Raw genomic sequence first — 24,490 nt, 5'->3', positions numbered from 1 at the left:
AACCTCACAGACCCACTTAAATTCTAAGTAAATGTCCAAGCTCCGGGACACATTGTTAAGTAAAAACAGCAAGGTGCAGAATCAAATGTGCACTATTACTTCCATGAATCATGTTAAAAAAGATTATATGCATCGACATGTATGCATAAATACATACATATATGTTGTTGTTGTGTGCCTTCAAGCTGATTTTGACTCATAGCAACCTCCTGTGACAGAGTAGAACTGCCCCCATATGGTTTTCTAGACTGTAATCTTTATGGGAGCAGATTGCCAGGTTTTTCTCCTGAAGAGCAGCTGGGTGGGTTTAAACCATCAACCTTTTGGTTGGCAGCCAAGTACTTAACCATTGTACCACCTGGTCTCCTTCAACACATACACACTATCTCTAAAAGGACAGACAAGAAAGTAGAAATGATAGCTGCCTCTGGGTAGGGGAAGTGGGTGACGTAAAAATAGAAGAAGGAAGATTATTCACTTTCTCTACCCTTTACCTTTGAATTGTGTGCCACATATATGTATTACTTTCTCAAAACAATTAATGGAATTTTAAATTATATTAAGATTCATAATGAAATGAAATTGTCTCCCTTCTAGAATTTCTGCTGAAGCCAGTGACCCCTCAGGGCACCCTCTGATGGCAGTGCATAGTCTTTGTTCAGCTCAGCTCAGCAGATGTCTATCAGGTGCACACTAAACTCGTAGCTCAGAGAGACTGAGAGAAGTGCATGTGGAAGGACAAACCGTATTCTGCAGCTGGGCATTTTAGGGTATGGGTATATAATCATATTGCAATTCACCAACCAAAAACAAACAAGTTGCCATTGAGTCCAGTCCAACTCATGGTGACCTCATGTGTGTCAGAGCAGAACTGTGCTCCACAGGGTCTTAAATGGCTGATTTTTCAGAAGGAGATCACCAAGACTTTCTTCCAATGCACCTCCGGGTAGGTTGAAACCTCCAACCTTTCAGTTAGTAACAGAATTTGTCAACCATTTGTGCCACCTAGGGACTCCTTGCAATTGACCAGAGTCCTCAAATACTAAGAACTGATTACCCTGGGAAAATAAGGAGATTTGGGTTAAAGCATTTACTTACGAATTTAAAGCACAGTCTGGATGAGTGCTGTGGTCCACACACTGTAAGAGCTTCACTGGTCTATAGGAGGAAAAGAAATAATATTTAAGGGATTATTTAAATAACTTTCATTCATCACATATTTATGGTGTCCCTGCAAGGTACTGGGGATACAAAGTCTCTGGCCTTGAAGAACACACTAACTGTTCACTTTTTAAATATTCAATCCATTGCCGTCGAGTCAATTCTGACTCATAATGACCCTATAGGACAGAGTAGAACCGCCTGTAGGGTTTCCAAGGAGCAGCTGGTGGATTCGAACTGCCGACCTTTTGGTTAGCAGCTGAGCTCTTAACCACTACACCACCAGAACTCCTTTAATATTAACCAGCATTTATTGAGCACTTACTATGTACTTACAGGTCCTTGGGTGGCACAAACAGTTTATGCTCTACTACTTCCGTGTGTATGTAAGGCATTGTTTGGGAAAACTCTTTGATAAGTGCTTTGGGCAGAAGCTTGGGCTTGAAGCTCATGCGTGATGGCCGATGCTCAGGCTTCAGCCAAGAAAGCTAAATTACTCTGCACAACAACAGGAGAAGATGTGAAATTCGAGGGCAATCCAGGAGAGAAGGGAGAGCAGTAGTGAAGAAAGGATCCAGGAAATGGTAGACAACATTAGGTAGGAGGAGGCCAAGAGAGGACCTCTTGTGGCAAGGTGACTGGAGGGCACTTCCAAAGAAAAGCATAGTTACGCTGTTGGTTCTCTGACATACTCTGTGACCCCTCCTTGGGCTCACCTACTTTTCTGCAGAATGTACTCTGCGTATATACTTTTGATGAGAGTAGTTTGTTGTTGTATACCACAAAAAGGCATAGAGTTTCACCGAGTCCGGTTCAATACAGTGCTAACAAGAACCCAACCAGGAGGCAAAGGAGGTTATGGAAAGAAACCAGTTGCTGTCAAGTTGATTCCAACTCACGGTGACCCCGTGTTTTCAGATTAGAACTGCACTCCATAGGATATTCATGGCTGTAACCTTTCTGAAGCCGATCGCCAGGCCTTTCTTCTGAGCCACTTCAGGGCGGGTTCAAACCACCAACCTTTCCAAAATTCACAAGAATATTGGGGGGAGCTTTAGAGCCGAAGGACAGAAGAGAGTGACACCTGAATTTTGAGGAGCAGAGGCTCTCGCCTACATCTGGATTGGAGTTTGATTTGGTGATCTTTGTCACTTTCTCACGTTATATTGTTTTGTTGTTGTTATCTCCTCCATGCTCCCCAGGAACAATGCAAGAAAAACCAAAAATCTTAACTGGGCTGGTGTTAGATTACTTAATCTTTGTCACTTTCCCGTGTTTATCATTGTTGTTATCTCTTTTCTTCTTCCCAGGAGCAATCCCAAAGACTCCACCCTGACACTGAAAAAGCCATTGAGCAGTAAAGAAGTGAGGAGCTGGGAGAGTCAGGCCTGGAAGAGAAGACCCCGAGGGCCAGCTTAGGTGGAGACAGCACCATTGTTGTGTGTTGTCCAGTCGATTTTCGACTCATAGTGACCCCATGAGACAGAGTAGTACTGCCCCACATGGTTTTCTAGCCTGTAATCTTTATAGTCACAGGTCACCAGGTCTTTCTCCCATTGAGCAGCTGCATGGGCTCGAACTGCCAACCTTCAATTAGCAGCCAAGTGGGTAACTGTTGCTGCACCAAGGCTCCTAGAGAGGAGTAAACGCAGGCTGAGACCCTAAGGACAGCTGAGAGGGTGAAGGAGACCTTGGACTTGGCCCAACAACTTATAAAGAGATGCCCTCCTTAGGAGAGTTCCGGTACTAAAGCAAAGTGACCAGAAGTTGGAATTCTTAGCCACAATTTTCTTTATCCCTGAGCTGTCTTAGAGTAAAAATTACTTTTTAAAAAAATGTACTAAAATCTGGTGTTTTCAAGTAAAGGTAGAAACAATGTAAATGTCCATCAATAGATAAATGGATAAACAAAATGTGGTGTATACACACAATGGAGTATTACACAGCCATAAAGAGAAATGAAGTCCTGATACACGCTACAACATGGATGAACCTTGAAAACATTGTGCTGAGTGAAGTCAGTCAGTCACAAAAGGACAAATATTGTATGATCTCACTTAAATAAAATACCTGGAGTAGGCAAATGCACAGAGCCCAAAGCTGATTGGCGGTTACCAGGGGTAGGAGGAGGTTGGGAGGGGGAGTCATTGTTCAGGAAGCAGTGGTTTTCTGTTTATGGTCATGGGAAATTTGGCAATGGATACTGGTGGTGGTTGCACAACATGATTAATGTAACTGATGTCACTAAATTGTACAGGTAAAAAACGATAAATTGGCAAATGTTGTGTTATACATATTTTTACAGCAATAAAAAAATCTGGTGCTTTGATTAAGGAAGGAGGATCCCTGTTGTAGAGAGAAAAAAGCGAGTTTCACAGATATGAGGAGCTGGATTCAAAGCTCAGCTCTGTTACTGAGTGGTGGTCTTGGGCAACTTATTTCACCTCTCTGACCCTTAATTTACTCATCTATAAAAAAGGGGATGATAATTACACAAAGCTTAAAGACAGGCAAAACTAACCTATAACTTTACGCATCAGGATAGTGGTTATTCCTCGGGGGATGGAGACTGAAAGCTGGGTCAATGTGGGGGGCTGCTGGGTCCTGGTTATGTTCTGTTTCTTGAATGGGTGCTGGTTACATGTGTATGTTGAACTTGCAAAAATTCATCCAACTGTATACTTACAGTTTGTGCTTTTTTCTGTACATGGGTTATATTTAACAAGGTTAAAAAACCTTTAAAAGGTTTTTGTTGTTGTTGTGTTATTTTTAGAAAGGAGTTCCTGGGTAGTGCAAATGGTTAACATGCCCAGGTGCTAAAAGGCGTCACACAGAGGCCTCAGAAGAAAGGCCTGGTGATCTGTTTCTGAAAAATCAGCTATTGTAAACCTCATGGAGCACAGTTCTACTCTGATACACATGGAGTCTCCATGAATCAGAATCGACTTGACAGCAATTGGAAAAAATAACAACACCCAACAACAACAACAACTTTTGGGTTTCCTGAGAGCATTAGCAATAATATATGAGAAAAATGGTACAGAAAAAACCATTGCCCAATTCCAAGAGAAGCTGAGGAAAATCAGGACAGCTATAAGGACCTTGTTCCCTGGAAGAAGTGTGGCATCAGAGGGGGAGGCCCACACTTGCAAGGGGCTTTGCTCAGATGGGAGGATTATCTAGCACCTGGGGTGATTGAGAAGGCAGAGGGCAGCAGAGCCAGCAGGATGTTCACAGGATACAAGGCAAGAGCACAGATGTAATTCTCACCCTGCCATGCCCACAAATGCTTAGGAAAGCCTTTGAGTCCTTGCAATGTTGGACTCCAGCCCCTGAAGAACCAAGCAGGTTCACAGACTTAGGGGCTGAGCCAGAGAAGTAGGCAGCAAGGCTGCGGATTCTGAGTCCACGAGTCGGCTTACAACTTCCCCAGGATTTGAGCCATGCTTATCTAAATTTCCAAGAATCAGGAATGCCCACAGATGATATCTAGTGTAAGTGTATAAAGTTTCTGACCCATAATGGTGCTCAGTAAACGGTTATTGTTGTTTGTCACCTCGAGTCAATTCTGACTCATGGCGACCCCATGTTTGCAGAGTAGAACTGCTCCATAGGCTTTTCAAGGCTATGACCTTTTGGAAGTAGATCTCCAGGACTGTCTTCTAAGGCACCTCTGGGTGGGTTTCAGTCGCCAACCTTTCAGCTAGTAGTCGAGCACTTAACCGTTTGCATCAGCCAGGGACACCTCAATAAATGGTACCCATTATTATTGTCTCTTTGGTCTACAGTCAGGACATACCTATCTGTGTTGTTAGTTGCTCGTGAGTCAGGTCAACTCATGGAGACCTTATATATAATAGAACAAAACATTACCTGGTCCTGTGCCATCTTCATGATCATTGGTATGTTTGAATCCATATTTTGGCTATTGTGTCAATATCTATCTGTAAGTGTCTCAAAGAAATTCCCGCCTAGACTATAAAATACTGATTATGGGCAAGGACCCACAGGCAGTGCGGCATCCAAAGTCCCGTGAACCACAGTCCCTGTTCTCAGTTACTCACCATACAGTACACAAGGGGAGGAGGAAATCGGACACACACTAAGCGGTAACATGCTACTCTATGTGTCCTTTCACTGTCGTGAAAATTACTCTGGACAGAAATGGGTGAGGCCAATCAGAACCCTGGCCAGAACACTCCCAGCTCCCACACCTAGAGACAACCCAGAAGACACAGTCCTGTGGCCTTTAGAACTGATAGCCGGCAGAACACTTTCAATACCAGTCGGGGGTGGGTGTGGGGGAAGATTTGCCATCAAGTGGATTCTGACTCATGGAGACCTCATGTCTGTCAGAGTAGAACTGTACTGCATACGGTTTTCAATGGCTGTGACCTTTCCAAAGCAGATTGCCAGGCCTTCCTTCTGAGGCACCTCTGGGTGGACTCAAACTGCCACTTACACCACCCGTGGATATCCACTCCCAAAAAAAATCACCACTGCACCTTTGAATACCCACATTGGTTATAAGATATCACTTACAGGTAATCGTTAATACAGCTGTACTGAAAACCCATTTCCTTCAGTCTCTCTTCCAGTATTTTCACACTGCCTTCTCCACAGGATTCCCTAAAAATAAAAATAAAAGAGGTGGTGGAAGTTGCTTCTAGGTTAATTAAAGGAAAATATAGTTACCCCAAATCTCACGTGACTAGAGTAACTACTGCTAACATTTTGTTGTATATCCTTCACAACTTGCACTTATTTATTTACTTACATGAAACTTTTGGAAAATTACAGTGGAACCCTGCTGCCCAATGTATTTTGCATTCTGCTTTAATTTTGCCCATATCTGTGTAGTGTGTGTATGTGTGTGTGTGTATAAACCCATTGCCATTGAGTCAATTCTGACTCATGAAAACCCGACATGTTTCTAAGCATAACTGCACTCCACAGGGTTTTCAGTGACTACCATCTTACAGAAATAGATCGCCAGGTCGTTCTTCTGCAGTGCCAGTGGGCGAATTCAAACTGGCAACCTTTCAGTCAGTAGCTGAGCATAAACCATTTGTGCCACCCAGGGACCTATACACACATGCACACGTATATATGCCGTTATTTTTTATTTCCAATAGTCTCCCTTACCTAAATGTACCATAACTTATATAACCAGTTCCCTCTTGTTGAAGACCAAGACCTAGGTTGATTTCCTAAATTTCAGTGCCATATATACGACAACAAAACCTTGTTGAGACTTCATTTTCATACACATCCTTCATTATTTCTTTCCTTAGCATAAATTCCTGAAAGTAGTATTTCTGGCAAAAGGGTTTGAATCCATTTTATGGCTCTTGATATGCACTGCCCAATTGCACCCCATGCTGCCTACCCTAGAAGAATATGAGTGTCCATCTCCCCATACTCTCACCAACGTGACTCAAGCCATCCTGATGGTCATAATTAAGCAGAGAGCACTTATAAAGGCAAGCAGAAGTAGGAACAACACTGCCAGGTGTGGTTATCAGGTATGGTATCCATATCACAGGTAACGAATGCCCTGCCCGAGTTTACAAGGAATGGGAAGGTAAACAGCCTCCCCACTGCATAGAAACAATAAGGAAGGAATGTGCAGGGAAAAAATGAACACAGAGAGCTGGAGGAAGTTTTTACCAGCGAAGTGGAATTCTGAGAATTTCGGAAATGAAGCGGGCAAGGTGTTGAGTGACATATTTCAGAACTTCGGTCATATCAGGAATAATGCCCTTCTCTGGGCCAGGCCTATGACTTTGAGTTTTGTAAGCAGTGACGTGGAGGCTTCAGGGCACCTAGACACAGGGATTGACCAATGGTGGTTATTTTATTGTGTCTTTGAATAGAGGCAGCCGAAGCAGCACTAAACACAATCAGGTATTAACTATGTTGTGTTTAGCTCTTGGCTTGAGATTATTTTCCTAAAATTTGAACAGTTTAAGACTCCCATTTTTGTGGGGACAAAAACAGAGGGATTTCCTCATGACACAAATGTACAACCAGGAGGGAAGGTGCTCTGACATCTTTTATTACCCTCCCTGTGGCAGAAATGACGAACTGAAATGAGATTCAATTGCCATTTCCTTATCTCATTAAGGGCAGGTCCAAAGGACACACTTTTTCTGACAGATACATTAAAACAACAAGCAAGCATAATTTCTGGGCAAAGAGCAAATTCTCACAGAAAGTAGGCAAATGATATACAGTAAAACCTGTGAAAGCCAGAATCTATGTAATGCAGAAACCTGTCAGAGAAGGAAAACTCAAAGATTTTCCACTAATAGAGAGCGAGAAGAAAGTGGTAAGACTGCACCCTGTCAAAGGCAGAAAACTTGGGAGACCTGGAAAAACAAGGTAGTCCCATCGAGTCACCGGCTCTCGCAGGTTTCACTATACATTGTTTTCTATGGTATGCTCTTGTTGTTAGGTGTCTTCAAGTCGTTTCTGGCTCATAGTGACCCTATAGGACAGAGTAGAACTGCCCCAGAGGGTTGCCAAGGAGAGGTGCCATGCTATAGTAGGTATAATTTATCTTCTGGGAAAGGAAATGCAGATCTTGGTATAACTTATGTAATACGTAGTTTTTAAATTTAATCTCTTACCCAAGAGACAAGAAAAATTATCAATCATTGTATGGTTAGTCTTAGAGGGCCCTGAGGACCGGCACAGAAGAATTTTCCAAGTTCTCCTGGAATGCATTCACTAGCTCATGCACTCATGGGTGGGCAGTACTTTCCTCCCTGGGGAACCACTGCTCCGAAGACCAACCCAGCTTGCCTCTGAAGCTCCACCATGGCTTCCCAGCTTTCCTGAGGCTGCAGCCTCATTGGCTTGTCTCTGAACCAAATGGGTTTCAGTTTTTTATCTTGCATGTGTGCCATCATCACCCTTTATTGCTGAGACAGATGAGCTCAAGCTTGCATTGATATAAACTCAAATGGTTCTCCAGAAAATATGGATCTTAAAAGTTTCCTTGGTCAGTTATCTGAGACCCAACCGTAGAGCTGATTGGTCTTTGAGAATAATGCCTTCCTCACACAGTCCTGGGTCAATGCTGAGAGCCCCTAGTAAGGGCTTTTGGGCCTCAAATGACCAGACAGAAAAACTGGCTTTGACCTGGGCAAATGCATAAGGAACTCGCTTCCAAAGTTGCCCAGGTCACTCAAAAAGGAACACGATTTTCCCTGGCAGAGAGGAGTATCCTGGATAAAGGAGAGGTTTTCTCTCTGGGCTCAGGACTGGTTAGTGGCATTCTCAGAAAATCAAGTTGCTGTCTCTCTCTACCCACCACTTCAGAAACACTGGAAATTTTCATTTTTCCAAACATGAAAATACAAAATGAACATGAACATATAATACCCAAGAAAAGCATGCCCGCCCAATTACTCATCATCAATAACACTATAACTTACACATTGGGTCCCCCGATTTCGTGCATTACCCAGATCTCAAATCGTGTGATTTTATCCTTCTGGAAGTACGGAATTTCATAGTCTGCAAAAAAACTGAAAAATAACATTTCTTAAAGTCCTAAAGCAATAAAATTCTTTTTCTATTTCAGTTTTAACTTATTTACACATTGCTTTTTTAAAAGCTTTTTGAGTTTGTTTTTTGTTTTCTTTTAGCTTTTATTTTTAGGCTACCTATTTCATTCATGCATTTGTTGACTGTTGACTATATAACTGTATAGACGTGGATGGCTCTGATCACTAGCACATTCAACTGCTTTGCTTTACCTGAATTTACAAAAGCAAGCATTAGGTTGGTGTTATGGATTAAATTGTGTCACCAAAAATATGTGTTGTAAATCCTAACCTCTGCCAGTGGTTATAATCCCATTTGGGAATGGGCTATCTTTATTATGCTAATGAGTCAGGATTAGTGTAGGGTGTGTTTTGAGTCAATCTCTCACAAGATACAAAAGGAGCAGATTAATCAAGCAGAGATGGGGGGAATATAGATGCCAAGCCACATGGAGATCTCCAACGAACCGGGAAACAGAAGCTGAAGAGACAAGCACCTTCCCCTAGAGCTGACAGAGAAAGTGTTCCCCTAGAGCCCGTGCCCTAAATTCAGACTTCTAGCCTCCTAAACTGTGAGAAAATAAATTTCTGTTTGTTAAAGCTGTTATAGCTGCACTAGAGAACTAAGACAATTGGGGACCAGGATGATTCTCGTTAGCCTCCATTCAAAACAACTACAGAAACATTTTGGCATTCTTTGTTGTGTTTGTTGGTGCTGGTGTTCTTACCCCCTAACAGGATAGGCTCCATTTGGATCTGAACCATTCAGCATGACAAAGATCACCCCAGAACTATCCATCGAATACTGCAAAAAGAAATGAGTATTTTGAGAAAATTAAAACATGCCATTTTTCATCCATGAAATAAGCAATTTTTTTTTAATTGACAATTCTCAATATTGGCAAGGATATGATAAATTTAGTATTTTATCCGGCTAGTAGGAAAGCAAACTAGTACAATTTTCAGAGAGCAAATTGGTTTAAAATGTCAAAAACCCATAGACTCAGTAATTCCATGTCTGGGAATCTACCCTAAAAAAAAAAAAAAAGGAAGAAATACACGGCATCGTATCAGCTGGAATAGAATAAGTTATACTGCTGTAACAAACAACCTCAAAATCACAATGGCTTTAGACAATAAAAGTTCATTTCTTGATTACACTACATGTTTATCATGGTTCCACTGGGATGTAGCTCCATATGTCCTCACTCTGGGACCCAGGCTGATGAAGCCTCCACATTTGCAAAATCTCTGATTGCCATGGAAGGAAGAAGGAGAAAGTGGCAAATTACACACCAGTTTTTAAAGGCTTCCATGTGGAAGTCACATAGGTCATGCCTGCTCACATTTCATTGGCCAGTGTAAGTCACATTGACCATGCCTAGCTTGAAAGAGGAAGGGGAATGCAAACCTAATCACATTTCCAGAAGACAAGTCAGAAATATTTGTTAAACAGCACCAAGGACTACCACAGCATTGTGCACAACGATGTATTCCACTTCATGGGACTGTTCAGTCAACTGGCCTAATACTGTCTTTAGAGTTACTGTTCCACTTCCTGGTTCCGTGAGTAGTGCCTGGGGTCTTAAAAGCTTGTGAGTGGCCATAGATACAATTGGTCTCTATTCACCTGGAGCACCAAAGGAAGAAGGAGACCCAGAATTGGAGAAGGAACAGGACTGCAGATCTAACTGCCTCCATGAACTCCACTACTGCCTCCTTAGCCATGAGACCAGAAAAAATGGATGGTGCATCAGTAGATGAATCCCAATCAGAAGGGGAAAAAATGTGGAACAGAATTTCAAATTCTTACAGAATTTAGACCTACTGGACATAGTGAGACTGAAGGAACACCTGAATCTATAGCTCTGATAAAACCTTCAAACCATGAACCAAAATTAACCCCTGAAGCCATCTTTAAACAACTGTTTAGCTAAATTAGTAAAAATGTTGGCCATGACTACTGCACTCTTACAGAATTATCTGAGATCAAATTCTCAACAGTAGCTCTAAAGCACTGATGAGAAGTTTAAGGAGCAGTGAGTTTAAGCCAATGGTGGTGAAACAATATGGGTAAAGATAATGAGAATGGTGACACACATGAAGAATGTAACCAAAGTTACTGAATTGTACATGTAGAAATTGATGAATGAGTGTTCTGCAGTGTAAATTTTCACCAAAATTAAAAGAAAAAAAATCACATTGACTTAAAATACAATAGGTAGGTCAATCAATGTTGTTGTTGTTAGCTGTTGCTGAGTCAGCTCTGGCTCATAGTGGCTTTATGTATAACAGAACAAAACATTGCCCGGTTCTGCACCATCCTCACAGTTGTTGCTATTTGAACCCATTGTTGTAGCCAGTGTCAATTCATCACATTGAAGGCCTCCCTCTTCCACCGACCCTCCACTTTACCAAGCATGATGTCCTTCTCCAGCGATCCACCTCTCCTGATGACATGTCCAAAATAAGTGAGACATAGTCTTGCCATCCTTGATTCTAAGGATTATTCTGGCTGTCTTCTTCCAAGACAGAGTTGTTCATTCTTCTGGCATTTCATGGTATGTTCAATATTCTTCACCGACACCACAATTCAAATGCATCGATTCTTCTTCTGTCTTCCTTTTTCATTGTCTAGCTTCCCCATGCATATGAGGCAATTGAAAAGACCATGGCTTGGGGCAGTTGCACCTTGGTCATCAAAGTGACATCTTTGCTTTTTAAGATTTTAAAGAGATATTTTGCCACAGATTTGTCCAATGCAATGTACACAATAGTGATAATAATAATGACTATTTAATATCTTCATCGATAGCTAGCATTCACCAAAGTTTCTCTGTGTCAGGCACTGCATTAAGTAGTTTATCTCCTTGAATCCTCACAACCTTATATAGCAGAAAGAATGAATCTGCACATTACCACAATGGAAAGGGAAGCCCAGAGAAGTTAAGTAATGACCCAATGGCTCAGTTTCTCAACTATCTGTTCCATGTTCACTGGTCCAACTTGCGCCCAGCCACCCAGCCCAGGATTACCTGGATGGATGCCCTTTTCCAGAAAGAATCCACAGGATTGTTTTCACAATCATCTGACGTAGGGCAGGATTGGTAGTCGAGTCCTAAAAAAAAAAAAAAATAGACAAATACATTTCATTTCAAAGATTATATTGTTGTCATTATTTTGTGCCATCGAGTCGATGCCAGCTCATCGAGATCCTATAGGACAGAGTAGAACTGCCCCGTAGGGTTTTCTAGGCTGTAATCTTTACAGGAGCAGATCGCAAGGTCTTTTCTCCTGTGGAGCCGCTGGTGAGTTGGAACCTCTGACCTTTCAGTTAGCAACCAAGTGCTTAATCATTGTGGCAGCAAACCAAAAAACCTGTTGCCGTTGAGTCGATTCCAACTCATAGTGACCCTATAGGACAGAGTAGAACTGCCCCATAGTTTCCAAGGAGCGACTGGTGGAGTCCAACTGCTGACCTTTTAGTTGGCAGCTGTAGCTCTTAACCACTGCGCCACCAGGGCTCAGGCTCCCTTAAAGATTATATTAGGGAATGACTTATTTAAAACATTTGCTGGTTCCACAAAATGTATTTAGTCTGCATTTGGCACAATGCACACAAGTTTAACATTCATGGTTCTGTCCACGCAATCCACAAGACTTGGTAAGCGGCTATCCAATCCATGATATGAGGTCATTCGTCATTTTGCTCAGTCAAGAATGTGAGGAAGGCAGGAAACTAAGCAGTTAGTTAATGAGTGAGCCTAGCTGCCCACTTAGCATCAGGATGCTAGCTGGGTTATTTCTCTACAGCAGCTCTAGCGAAGTAATAAAACTTTGCTTCATTGGGAGAAGTACCTCTTCCAAAAATTGAATTGTTACTCCTGGTCTTGGAAGTAAGTAACTATAAGAAAACCAGGCCAAGAAAGTGATAGTTTTGGAAAACAGAAATTTTATAAATATTTAAAATGTATTAAATTTTTAAAATTTCAAGGGTAGAATTCAGCAGATACGTAGTGGGATGTGTTCACCACTTGCTCTATAAAGGAGAAAGTGCTCATTGACAAATTGTATTCGGGAGTATCCCAACCAGAGTAAAATTTGTACTTTCTTAAGGGAAATGATGTGCTACAGGGGAATACAAATGTGATGATTTATAGCACTTTTAAGGAGTATTCTTCTAAATGGAACAGTTAATTCCATAACTAATGACAGGAACAGAATTTTGTGGTAATTACTTCTTTAAATTAGATACTCTAGACTTCGAAATATTTCAAGATATTATCCTCCAGGACAATGTCACAAATTTCTCAGAGAAGATCTATGACTCTTAGTGAGGTCCCATGGCTGGTTAGTGTTACGGAGGACTAGAATCTACATCTTGAGCTTCCTAGAGCTCCTCCCACCATTTCTGACAGCCAGGGCTTAAAGGTGGTATGCGTCCTAACAGTAATTTCTGTATTTGCCTATTTGATACTTTCTTGTTTTTAGACCACTAACCATTGGTATAGAAGTCCCTGGGTGGCACAAATGGTTAAGCACTTGACCACTAGCTGAAAAGTTGACGGTTTGAACCTACTTAGAGGCTTCTTGGCAATCTGCTTCTGAAAGGTCATGCCTTTGAAAACCCTGTGGAGCAGTTCTACTCTGCACATGTGGGGTTGTCATAAGTCAGATCAACTTGATGGCAACTAACAACAACAACCATTGTTATTATTAATTATCATTTACCTACTTGTGGAATTCTCTCTTTAAAAAATTTTAAAAACATTCTCATTAGGAATATACGCAATTTACCAAAAAAAAAAAAAAAAATTAAATATGGATAAGAAAAAAAATACTGTTAATAATTGGGGTTTGCTACCTTCTTGATGTTTTTTCTATGTGTATATGTTCATGTATATTGTGTGTATATATATGTATTAAATATACATGTACATATATGTATATATATGGATGGTATCATACCAATCGCAGTGTTTTATAACTTGGCTTTTCACTTACAAGTTTGTCACAAACATCTTTCGTGGTCAGTCAATGAAAAGCCCCATCATCATTTTTTGTGGCTCCATAGGATTCCATGATGTGAACAAACCATTCTTTGTTTAATGCAAACCACTGCACTTCACTGTCTTTTTAAACAAAGACCACTGATAGGATAACATAGATAAAAACAGAGAAAGGAAGGCCCTTGTGGATTTCTAGAAAATTCCTCTCTCTTCTGTAAGAGAGAAAATTTCCAGCAAACCTTTTTGACCAGAGTAAAATGTATAAACTAAAAATCCATGTTCCAGCTACATTCAGCAGCATTGAAAGCTGAAATTAGCAATGCCTGACTTTCAGGTCTGTTATCTGCCTAGCAACTGTAGGTTATTAGCAGGAATGTTTACCCTGTAGTCCAGATGAAAAGTGGAAGGAATGTGTCTAAGGAGGGAGTCCAGACGCCAAGCTTACCGCAAAGCCCAGCACCAAGCAATCCTTGGAAGGTGTTTTACACCAGACATGACAATCCCAAGGAGTGTTTCATATCAAACCAGACTTTTATGACTTCTGAGAATGTGTGTAGTAAGCATCTTATAACTATAACTGTAAATCTTTATGCCGGCGCAAACTCTATAATTCACTCCTGTAACTAACCCCTGCATTGCTCCCTATACGCATGCATCCAATTGGAGCCAATTCCCCACTTCATTTAACCCTCTCCTTTGTAAAACCCCTATGTGGTTGCTATGAGTTGAAATCAACTCAATGGCAACAGGTTTGGTTGGGGTTTGTGAAATGCTTCAACTATACAATCTGTTGTAGGAGAAAAAGACCCCAGATTCAGATTTAATCAAAGAGATTTTTATCAAGCTGAGACAAAGACAATCATTTCAATGAGAGATCTGCCAGCGTGCACTTGGCACAAGAGACTAGCAGAATCCACTGAATCACATTCAGGGTATCTAATGTACCGTTAAAGAATGAAGTAAATTAAGAAAAATTACATCATTGTCAAAGGTAGGAAACATAACATATGGGAATACACGATTGATCTGAAGAGACTTTGTTGGCTAGGTACCATTTAGTCACTATGGGGAGCTTTCCTTGGGAACTACCTGGCAACATCTGACTTTGGCTCCTTTGAGAGAATAACCTTCCTGTAGTATAGACTCTTTGCTGGTTAAGGTAAAGTACCTTCATGGAATATCCCTCCCTGAGGTATGGGAGTGGAGCCCTGGTGGTGTAGTGGTTAAGAGCTCGGCTGCTTACCAACAAGTTGGCAGTTCAAATCCACCAGCTGCTCCTGGGAAACCCTCTGGGGCAATCCTACTGTGTCCTATAGGGTCGCTATCAGTTGTAATCGATGGAACGGCAACAGGTTTGGTTTTGGGGCCCTGGTGGCACAGTGGTTAAGCATTTGGCTGCTAACCAAAAGGCTGGCAGTTGGAATCCACCAGCTGCTCCTTTGAAACCCTATGGGGTAGTTCTACTCTGTCCTACAGGGTCACTATGAGTCAGAATCAACTTGACGCAACGGGTTTGGTTTGGTTTTTTGGTTTAGGTACAGGAAACAATGAGTTTCAGCTTGTCCTTTCATTTCTTCTAGAACCTTTCATAATGATTAACTATAACTTTTAACAAACGCTCGCACAAAATGGACTCCAGCATTAACTATAACCCCTTTACAAACTTTTATATAAACGTTCCTTTTAGCCCGTGGACCCTGCTTCAGCCTCGCTACTTCCGGCCAAGCACCTATATGATTTTTACGGTCCCCTATGTCAAATCTCAGGAGCCTTGGTGGCGCAGGGCTTAAGAGCTCTGCTGCTAACAAAAAGGTCAGCAGCTCGAATCCATCAGCCACTCCCTGGTAACCCTATGGAGCTGTTCTACTCTGTCCTATAGGGTCGCTATGAGTCGGAATTGACTCAATGTCAGTGGGTTTGGTTTATGTCAAATCTCAAGAAACCTATGTCTTAAAATAGTTAATCAATGCCTAGCAAACCTGTTTGCTGTCTAATTTTGGGAAGAAGCCCTATTCTGACATTGTCCTGTCATCAGTCTGTTGACCCAGCTGTCAGCACGGATATTGTTTAATCCAATCAATGATGAGCTCCACTGTGAGAAAGCCCCCACTAACTTCCCAATTTGCCTGAAAACCAATCAAAATACTATAAGCCCTGTTTTTTGTCTGAACTCCATAAAATGTCTGTGTAATTATTGTGCTTCTGTGGTTTCATTTCTATGAGCCACATAATTTCAGATTCAAATTGTTCTTTATATCCTTAATAAACCTCTGTGTTTTACTCTAAACCAGCATCTAAGGTTTCTCCATGATGCTTCATATACGCTTGCCATGACTCCTTATCGCCCCCGCAGCCCCCCCCCCACCAATTCTCCCTGCAGTATAATCAAACTGAGGCTTCCTGGTCACTGATCTTTGAAAGAAGGGCCACATCCATTTTACCTGTACCCTACAATGGCTTCCCATCTCATTCACAGTGAAAGTCAGAGTCCTCACTTTCATCTGACCCACAGTGCCTCACAGCCCCCTGCTTTCCTCTTCACTCACTGCCCTCCTTGCTATTTGCTATGGATTGAATTGGGTCCCCCAAAAATACGTGTTACAAATCCTAACCTTTATGCCTGTGGTTACAATCCCTTTTGGGAATGGGTTGTCTTTGTTATTCTAACGAGATAGGATTAGTATACGATGTGTTTTGAATCAGTCTCTTACCAAAAACCAAACCCCTTGCCGTCCAGTCGATTCTAACTCCCAGAGGCCCTGTAAGACAGAGTAGAACTGCCCCATAGGGTTTCCAAGGCTGCAATCTTTATGGAAGCAGACTGCCACATCTTTCTCCTGAGGAGCAACTGGTGGGGAGATTAAGCAAGCTCAGATGGGGGAAGAGACATGCCAAACCACATGGAGATCTCCAAGGAACTAGGAGACAGAAGCTGAAGAGACAAGGACCTTGCCCCAAAGCCGACAACGAGAGAAACGCTTCTCCTAGGGCCAGCGCCCTAAATTTGGACTTCTAGCCCCTAAACTGTGAGAAACTAAATTTCTGTTTGTTAAAGCCACCCACTTGGAGTATTTCTGTTACAGCAGCACTAGATAACTAAGACACTATTCCTTAAATCTTCCAGACATGTTCCCACCTCACAGCCTTTGCACCTGCTATTCCCTCTGTCAGGAAATGCTCCTCATCGCTCTCTTCAGGTCTTTGCAGTGAGGTTTTCCCTGGGCATCCGTGTAAAATTGCAACAGCCCTATTTCTCCCCGTTTTCTCTGTAGCACTTATGCATCATACGGCATACTATATATTTTAGCTGTCTATCATCTTATCTCCCCTCTCTATAATGTGAGGATGAGGTATAATTTTCCTTTTTTTATTCTCTGCTGTGTTTCCCGTGTCTAGAAGGGGGCCTCGCACATAACAGGCACTCAGAGAATTTTAATTGGGTGGATGGAGGAAGGAAGGAAAAATAAACAGAACTGAGCTTAGATTAACTCTTAAAGTAACTCTGATACACAAAGAGGCAGAATGTCCCGTCTGCATGACGAGAACACCTTCCTCCACCTTCCTTCCTTGCTGGACTCCCTCCTGCTCATCCTTAGAGACTCACCATGAGCAGCCAGCAGTCTTTCCCAATGTCCTGGAATAAACTCCTCCTCTTTAGCATTCATCCTGGTTGTTCTCCATCAGAGCACCCACCATTCCAGTAAATGTCTCCCCCACAAGACTATATGCCGCTGAGGGCAAGGGCTGTGCTTCCCGCTCCTAGTACTGGTATTGGGTGACTAAGGAGAGTTTTTCAGTACTAGCAGGACTACTCTTGGGATTTTATTTTTTCTTGTGATTTTAATCTTGAAATTATCTGCTGGCAGTCCGACATGGGATTTAAAGAGTGCAGGCTGCAGAATCAGTCTGAAACCTGAACAACAGGGGTGAATCCCGACCTACCACTTCCAGTTACTTATCTTCCCTAAGCCTCAGTTTCCCCCTCTGGAAAATTAGGAGAGTGACACAGACTTGTGCAGGGTTGACATCCTGGGCTCTGAAGTCAGACTGCCTGACTCTGCTGCTTACCCGGGGTGCACCTCTGAGCAAGTTTCTTGACCTTTCTGTGCCTCAGTTTCCTCATTTGTAAAAACAGGGATTATAACAGCACCTAGCCTATGGGACTGTTGCAGGGATTAACCAAAAGAACGAAACTTGTTGCTTTCTAGTCGATTCTGATTCATAATGACCCTGCAGGACAGAGTAAAGCTTCCCCATAGGGTTTCCTAGGAGCGGCTGGTGGATTCGAACTGCTCATCTTTTGGTTAGCAGCCGGAGCTCTTAACCACTGCGTCACCAGGGCTCTTTACAGGAATTAAATGAGTTAATATATGTAAAGTGATTAGAACAGTACCTAGCATAAAGTAAGTGCCCTTTATTATTATTTATTGTTAGTATTATTATTACCATCTACCTCAGAGGGTTTTAGGGAAAACAAATGAGATCAATGGATGTAAACATTTATATAAATGAATATACAAATGGCAAACGCGTGGTAAATAGGAGTTAATATTTTTCTAATATTTGTGCAGGAGTCTTACCAGAGGCATTTTTCTGTCGACACCAGCTCAAGAAATCTCCAACCCTGCCATACAGAACATCGCACAGAGGCGTAATGCGACGGGTATTCTCTGAATAGCTAGTCACGAGTAGGTGGTTATTCTCCCAGAAAAGGGACTGAGGGAAAATAAAACAAAACAAAATTCAAATGCAAAATAAAATCAAAACAGATTTTTCAGGCACAATACCAAGACAAGTCAGGCAACCCAACTGTCTAATCACCTCTGACTTGCTGCACAACTAAACCTTTTTAATTTTGTCTTTATTTACCCTTTATAAGAGTACCACCATCTCTCCTCTGTTTATTACAAGGGTTATCATGCAAATGTTATTTTCCCAGTAGCACAAATCCATGGAAAGATATCTGGACTAAAAAAGACGAAGGGACCTAGGCTTGAAGTCTGGCTCTGTTAGGTACTTGATGTGTGATCCGACCAAGTCGTTTCATTTCCTTGATCCTTAGTTGTGACGTCTGGAAAATGGGGATCATGAGCCCTTTCTCTTCTTTCATAGCTGTTGTTAGGATGATATGCAATCACAAAAAGAATTTCCAAGAGTGGAAAGTGCCACAAAAACACGTTACTTTTATATTATTCTTTATAGTTTCCAAAGTGTTTTCACATAACAAGAATACAAATAACAAGGTTCCATTTGTTATCTCATTGGATCCTCAGTATCCAATCAGTCTATGCCTAGACTGGAAGCTCCCAGAGGGCGGGGGCTGTGTTTTTTTCCCTGTTGCATCCTCAACCCTTAGTATAATACCTGGCACACAGAAGGAGCTCAGTGAGTATTTACTGAGTTCACTAACTAGCACATCTACTAGAGAAGAGAGAGGCTCCCCTTTTTACACACCGAGAGGCAGCAAGGTTCAAAATACAACATATACTTAAAAATCATGTTTTCAGTCTATGATATCCTTGAAACTCACAGCTCCATTTGCCTACCTTTACAAATACTGCACAATGGAAAAATCAGATTCAGAATTATTCTTAGAAAAATAATAATGGTCGTTGCTCACTTTCTTTAAATGAAAGGTACTGTTCTAAGCAAGCACTTTACATAAATTTTCTCATTTATGTTCATTGCATTAGAACTAGGAGTGCAGATAGAACATAGATATGTGGTTTTCTCCAAAGCTAAGAAGTTTCCTGAATACAATCAAACACTTTGAGGGACAGAGTAGCAGGGGTTGGGGGCGGGGTCTGGGAACCATGCTTTCAGGGGACATCTAGGTCAATTGGCATAACAAAGCTTATTAAGAAAATGTTCTGCATTCTACTTTGGTGAGTGGCGTCTGGGGTCTTAAAAGCTTCCAAGTAGCCATCTAAGATGCATCAATTGGTCCTAACCCACCTGAAGTAAAGGAGAATGAAGAACACCAAAGACACAAGGAAAGTAGTAGCCCAAGAGACAGAAAGGGCCACATAAACCAGAGGCTTCATCAACCTGAGACCAGAAGAACTAGATGGTGCCTGGCTACCACCAATGACTGCCCTGACAGGGAACACAACAGAGAGTCCCTAATGGAGCAGGAGAAAGGTGGGGTGCAGAACCCAAACTCTAGTAAGAAGACCAGACTTAATGGTCTGACTGAGACTGGAGGAACCCCAGAAAGCATGGCACCTGGATTCTCTATCAGCCCAGAACTAAAACAATTTCTGAGGCCAACTCTTCAGACAGGGATTGGACTGGACTGTGGGACATAAAGTGATACTTGTGAGGAGTGTGCCTCTTAGGTCAAGTAGATACAAGAGACTAAATGGGCAGCTTCTGTCTGGAGGTGAGATAGGAAGGCAGAGAGGGTTAGAAGCTGGTTGAATGGACATGGGGAATCAGAGGTGGGAAGAAGGAGTGTGCTGTCACAGTACAGGGAGAGCAATTAGGGTCACATAACAACGTATGTATAAATTTTTGTATGGGAGATTAACTTGAAATGTAAACTTCACTTAAACTACAACAATAAAAAAAAAGAACATAGATATGTGGTTTTCTTAAGGAAACTGGTACTTTCTAAAGGAAACTGAATAGATACAATGTTGTGGTTGTTAGTTGCCATCGAGTCAGCCCCTGACTCATGGAGAACCCAGGCACAATGGAAGGAAATGCTGCCGGGTCCTGAGCCATCCCCATGATCTGTTGCAGATCTGGCTGTTGTGATCCATAGGGTTTTCACTGGCTGGTTTTTGGAAGTAGATCACCAGGCCTTTCTTCTTCGCCTTAGTCTGGAAGCTCCACCAAAACCTGTTCAGCATCATAGCAGCCTGCAAGCTTCCACTGACAGACAGGTGGTAGCTACACATAAGTTATAGTGGCTGGGAATCGACCCAAGTCTCCCACATGGAAGGCGAGGATTCTACCACTGAACCACAGCTGCTCTAAAAAGTATAATCTTAAAGCCAATTAAGAGGGGGAATTAGTTTCCTGGGAGGACACTGAGGTTGAGAGTTTTCTGGATTATGGTTCAGGCCTTTTGGGCCAGTTAGGATGGAAGTCATTCATTCAGAAATAGCCAGATGGGGAGGCCCAGTGCGAAAGGTGTGGCCATGTTCGCGAGGTGATTCTTGCACTGGCTTGTTGAGTTGGGAAAGTGACTTCTGCCAACCACCACGACAGGGACAGGACATCCAGGATCCCTGTTAAAACAGAGCTGCCTTCCCACCAGAGAGCTTGACACATACATTGTGAATTTGTTGCTTGCTGTTGAGGTGACACTGTAGGGTCTCTGGGGTCAGCTAACCTCATACCTGACCCAGGCACCACACATCTCTACCAAACCTGTTGCTGTCGAGTCGACTCTGATTCTTGGCGACGCCATGTGTTGCAGAGTAGAACAGCTCCGTAGGGTTTCCTTGGCTGTAATCTTTATAGAAGCAGATCGCTGGGTCTTTCTTCCACGATGCTACAGAGTGGGTTCAAACTACCAACGTTTATGTTAGTAGTCGAGTGCAAACGATTTGCACCACCCAGTGACCTTTGCATCTCTACAGAGACAGAGAAATCTACGCAGTGATGTTTGTGGAGTTACCTTGTCTCTGGGAATGGAGTGCCTCGAGAGGTTAATAAAAAGGTCATAGTCAGAGGGCAGCACAGAACAGGGATCCTTGTCCAGCACCACGCTAAAAGCTTCCCAGATGGCTGTGCAGTTCTTGACTCTGTGCAAAAGTACAAGTAAAAAAAAAAAAGAAAGAAAGAACCCGTATCACAATGTGTTGTGAGGTATTTCTGTTCCTCTCAAAGAGCTCCAAAGGCTTAACAAGCAATTGTCACGTATTGACTCTGCAGAACTAAACTCAAAAAAACCCATTGCTGGGGAGTCGATTCCAGCTCATAGCGACCCTATAGGACAGAGTAGAACTGCCCCATAGGGTTTCCAAGGCTGTAATCTTTATGGGGAGGAGCCGGCCATTCAAACCCACCAGCTGCTCCGAGGGAGAAAGATGTGGCAGTCTGCTATAATGCTGGGTGCTTAATAACATAGGTGTTCCTTATATTAATCTGGTTTTTTTTTATTTTTCTGAAATATTTCACAATAAAAATAACTGGTACAAGAAACAGACATTATGAAAACCTTAAAAAAGTAGGTCAAAAGAAGAAATAAAAATTAGTAAGACACATACCTATTGCCATCAAGTCGATTCTGACTCATCACGACCCTATAGGACAGAGTAGAACTGCCCCATAGGGTTTCTAAGGAGTGGCTGGTGGATTCAAACTGCCAACCTTTTGGTTAGCAGCCAAGCTCTTAACCACTGCGCCACAAGGGCTCCAGTAACATGCATAGTGAAACTCAAACTTAGAAAGTTTTTGTTTATTGTTATGCTTTAAGTGAAAGTTTATAATTCAAGTTAGTCTCTCATACAGAAATTTATACATATATTGTTATGTGACCCTAGTTGCTTTCCCTATACTGTGACAGCACACTCCTCCTTTCTACCCATGATTTCCCGTGTCCATTCAACCAGCTCCTGACCCTCTCTGCCTTCTCATCTCACCTCTAGGCAGGAGCTGCCCATTTAGTCTCATGTTATCTACTTGAGCTAAGAAGCACACTGTTCACGAGTATAATTTTATGTCCCATAGTCCAGTCTACTCTTTGAACAGTTGGCCTCAGGAATGGTTTTAGTTTGGGGCTAACAGAGAGTTCAGGGGGCATGTCTTCTGGGGTCCCTCCAGTCTCAGTCAAACCATTAAGTCTGGTTTATTTTACTAGAATTTGAGTCCTTCACCCTACTTTTCTCCCGCCCCATCAGGGACTCTCTGTTGTGTTCCCTGTCAGGGCGGTCATTGGTGGTAGCCGGGCACCATCTAGTTCTTCTGGTCTCAGGCTGAAGAAGTCTCTGGCTTATGTGGCCCTTTCTGTCTCTTGGGCCAGTACTTTCCATGTGACTTTGGTGTTCTTCATTCTCCTTTACTCCAGGTAGGTTGGGACCAATTGATGTATCTTAGATGGCCGCTTGCAAGCTTTTAAGACCCCAGACGCCACTCACCAAAGTGGGATGCAGAACATTTTCTTAATAAACTTTGCTATGCGAATTGACCTAGATGCCCCCTGAAACCATGGTCCCCAGATCCCTGCCCCTGCTACTCTGTCCCTCAAAGTGTTTGGTTGTATTCAGGAAACTTCTTAGCGTTGGTTTAGTCCAGTTGTGCTGACTTCCCCTGTAGTGCAAACTTAGAAAATTTTTAGACTGGAGGATCTGAAACGAATTTTCAAAATATCTGGACTCATGGAATTCCAGAGACCATATTCTAGGGTTTCAGGTTCTAGCTAAGACTCAGGTGAGTCATCAAAACTCGCCTCCACCTAACCTTCACCTCTAGACTCTCTCCTCCTCAGCCCTCCCACACATACCTAGAGACTCCAGCCCCCCCCCCCTTTTCTCTCTCTCTCTTTTGCTCACACATACACACACACCCACATTGGCTCTCTCACCTCTAGACGCCCCACCCTCACACATGCATCTCTCCCCTCTAGCCTCCTCACTGCCATCACACCGCTCTTACTTCTAGACTCCCACCTCACACACAAGCACCCTTCAGGTCTAAGCCTCCACATCCTCCCACACACAGCCCCTTTACCTCTTAACGCCTCCCCACAAACATACACCCTCACCTCTAGACCCCCGACTTCCCTCCCAAACATATATGCCCCTCACCCTTAGACCCCCACTTTCCCTCCCAAACGCACATGCTCCCTCACCCCAGACCCCCACCCTCCCTCCAAACCCCACATGCACCTCTCACCTCTAGACCCCCACCCTCCCTCTGAAACACACAGGCACCCCTCACCTCTAGACAAGACCCTGCCCTCTCATCTTTAGATCCTCCCTCTCCACTCCCCACACAATCCTCACCTCCAGGTCACCCATGTTGTCCCCCTCACCCTTGTCTCTCCCTCTCACCCACCCCTTCGTTAGGTCTCCCCCCGCACCCACCCATTCTCACCCCCATCCCACCCTGGCTCACCGCTGCTCAGGGCTGAGCAGCTTGCTGTATTCACTGCAGCGGCCCAGGAAGATGGTCTGCAGATGCGGGCTGGTGCCCTCCCCACTCCACCTGGCGTCCACGCCCGCCGCCAGCAGCAGCAGCAGCAGCAGCAGCAGCAGCAGCAGCAGCAGCAGTGACCGCGAGCACCTCCACGCTGCCATGGTAGGGACTTTGACCCTTGCAGCCTCCTCCTGCCTAGACTCAACTCCTTTCCAGGAAGGCGGCTCCCCTAGCTGACGCCGGCCAGGCCAGGCTCTCATCCTAAAATCACCCCCTTCCTTCTTCAGCTCCAAGACACAGGGTGAGGTCTTTTGCTCTTGCCTAATCTTGACTCTTGGCCTGTGTACACCATAAGGGCAGTGTCAACAGAGTGCCCCAGAGGAAGTGAGGTTGGTGACTAAGTGTAGACAGTTCAGTCATCAGAAGAAACAAGAGCAGGAGAAAAGCGGGGTGCAGAATTCAAATTCTAGTAAAAAGACCAGACTAAATGGTTTGATTGAGACTGGAGGGACCCCAGAAGACATGGCCCCTGGACTCTCTGTTAGCCCAGAACTAAAACCATTACCGAGACCAACTGTTCAGACAAAGATTAGACTGGACTGTGGGACATAAAATTATACTCGTGAACAGTGGACTTCTTAGCTCAAGTAGCTATGTGAGACTAAATGGGCAGCTCCT

At 43.1% G+C, this 24,490-nt stretch overlaps 1 protein-coding gene across 1 annotated transcript in view; it reads right to left on the bottom strand.

The window, feature by feature from the left end:
- The window catches only part of BST1 (bone marrow stromal cell antigen 1), a 57,248-nt gene extending 33,143 nt beyond the window's left edge, over positions 1-24,105 (bottom strand). Inside the window, exons 1-8 of the mRNA XM_004390898.2 lie at positions 23,792-24,105; positions 21,351-21,477; positions 18,304-18,439; positions 11,750-11,832; positions 9,443-9,519; positions 8,604-8,696; positions 5,704-5,790; positions 1,099-1,158 (exon numbers count right to left, since the gene is read on the bottom strand). Coding sequence (XP_004390955.2) covers positions 1,099-1,158; positions 5,704-5,790; positions 8,604-8,696; positions 9,443-9,519; positions 11,750-11,832; positions 18,304-18,439; positions 21,351-21,477; positions 23,792-24,072 — 944 coding nt within the window. The 5' untranslated portion in view covers positions 24,073-24,105. The remainder of the gene's footprint in view (positions 1-1,098; positions 1,159-5,703; positions 5,791-8,603; positions 8,697-9,442; positions 9,520-11,749; positions 11,833-18,303; positions 18,440-21,350; positions 21,478-23,791) is intronic.
- Positions 24,106-24,490: the final 385 nt, after the last annotated feature.

The sequence above is a fragment of the Trichechus manatus genome, unplaced genomic scaffold (assembly GCF_000243295.1).
Source record: "Trichechus manatus latirostris isolate Lorelei unplaced genomic scaffold, TriManLat1.0 scaffold00343, whole genome shotgun sequence".
NCBI lineage: Eukaryota > Metazoa > Chordata > Mammalia > Sirenia > Trichechidae > Trichechus > Trichechus manatus.
This window is presented reverse-complemented; position numbering and strand designations above follow the sequence as displayed.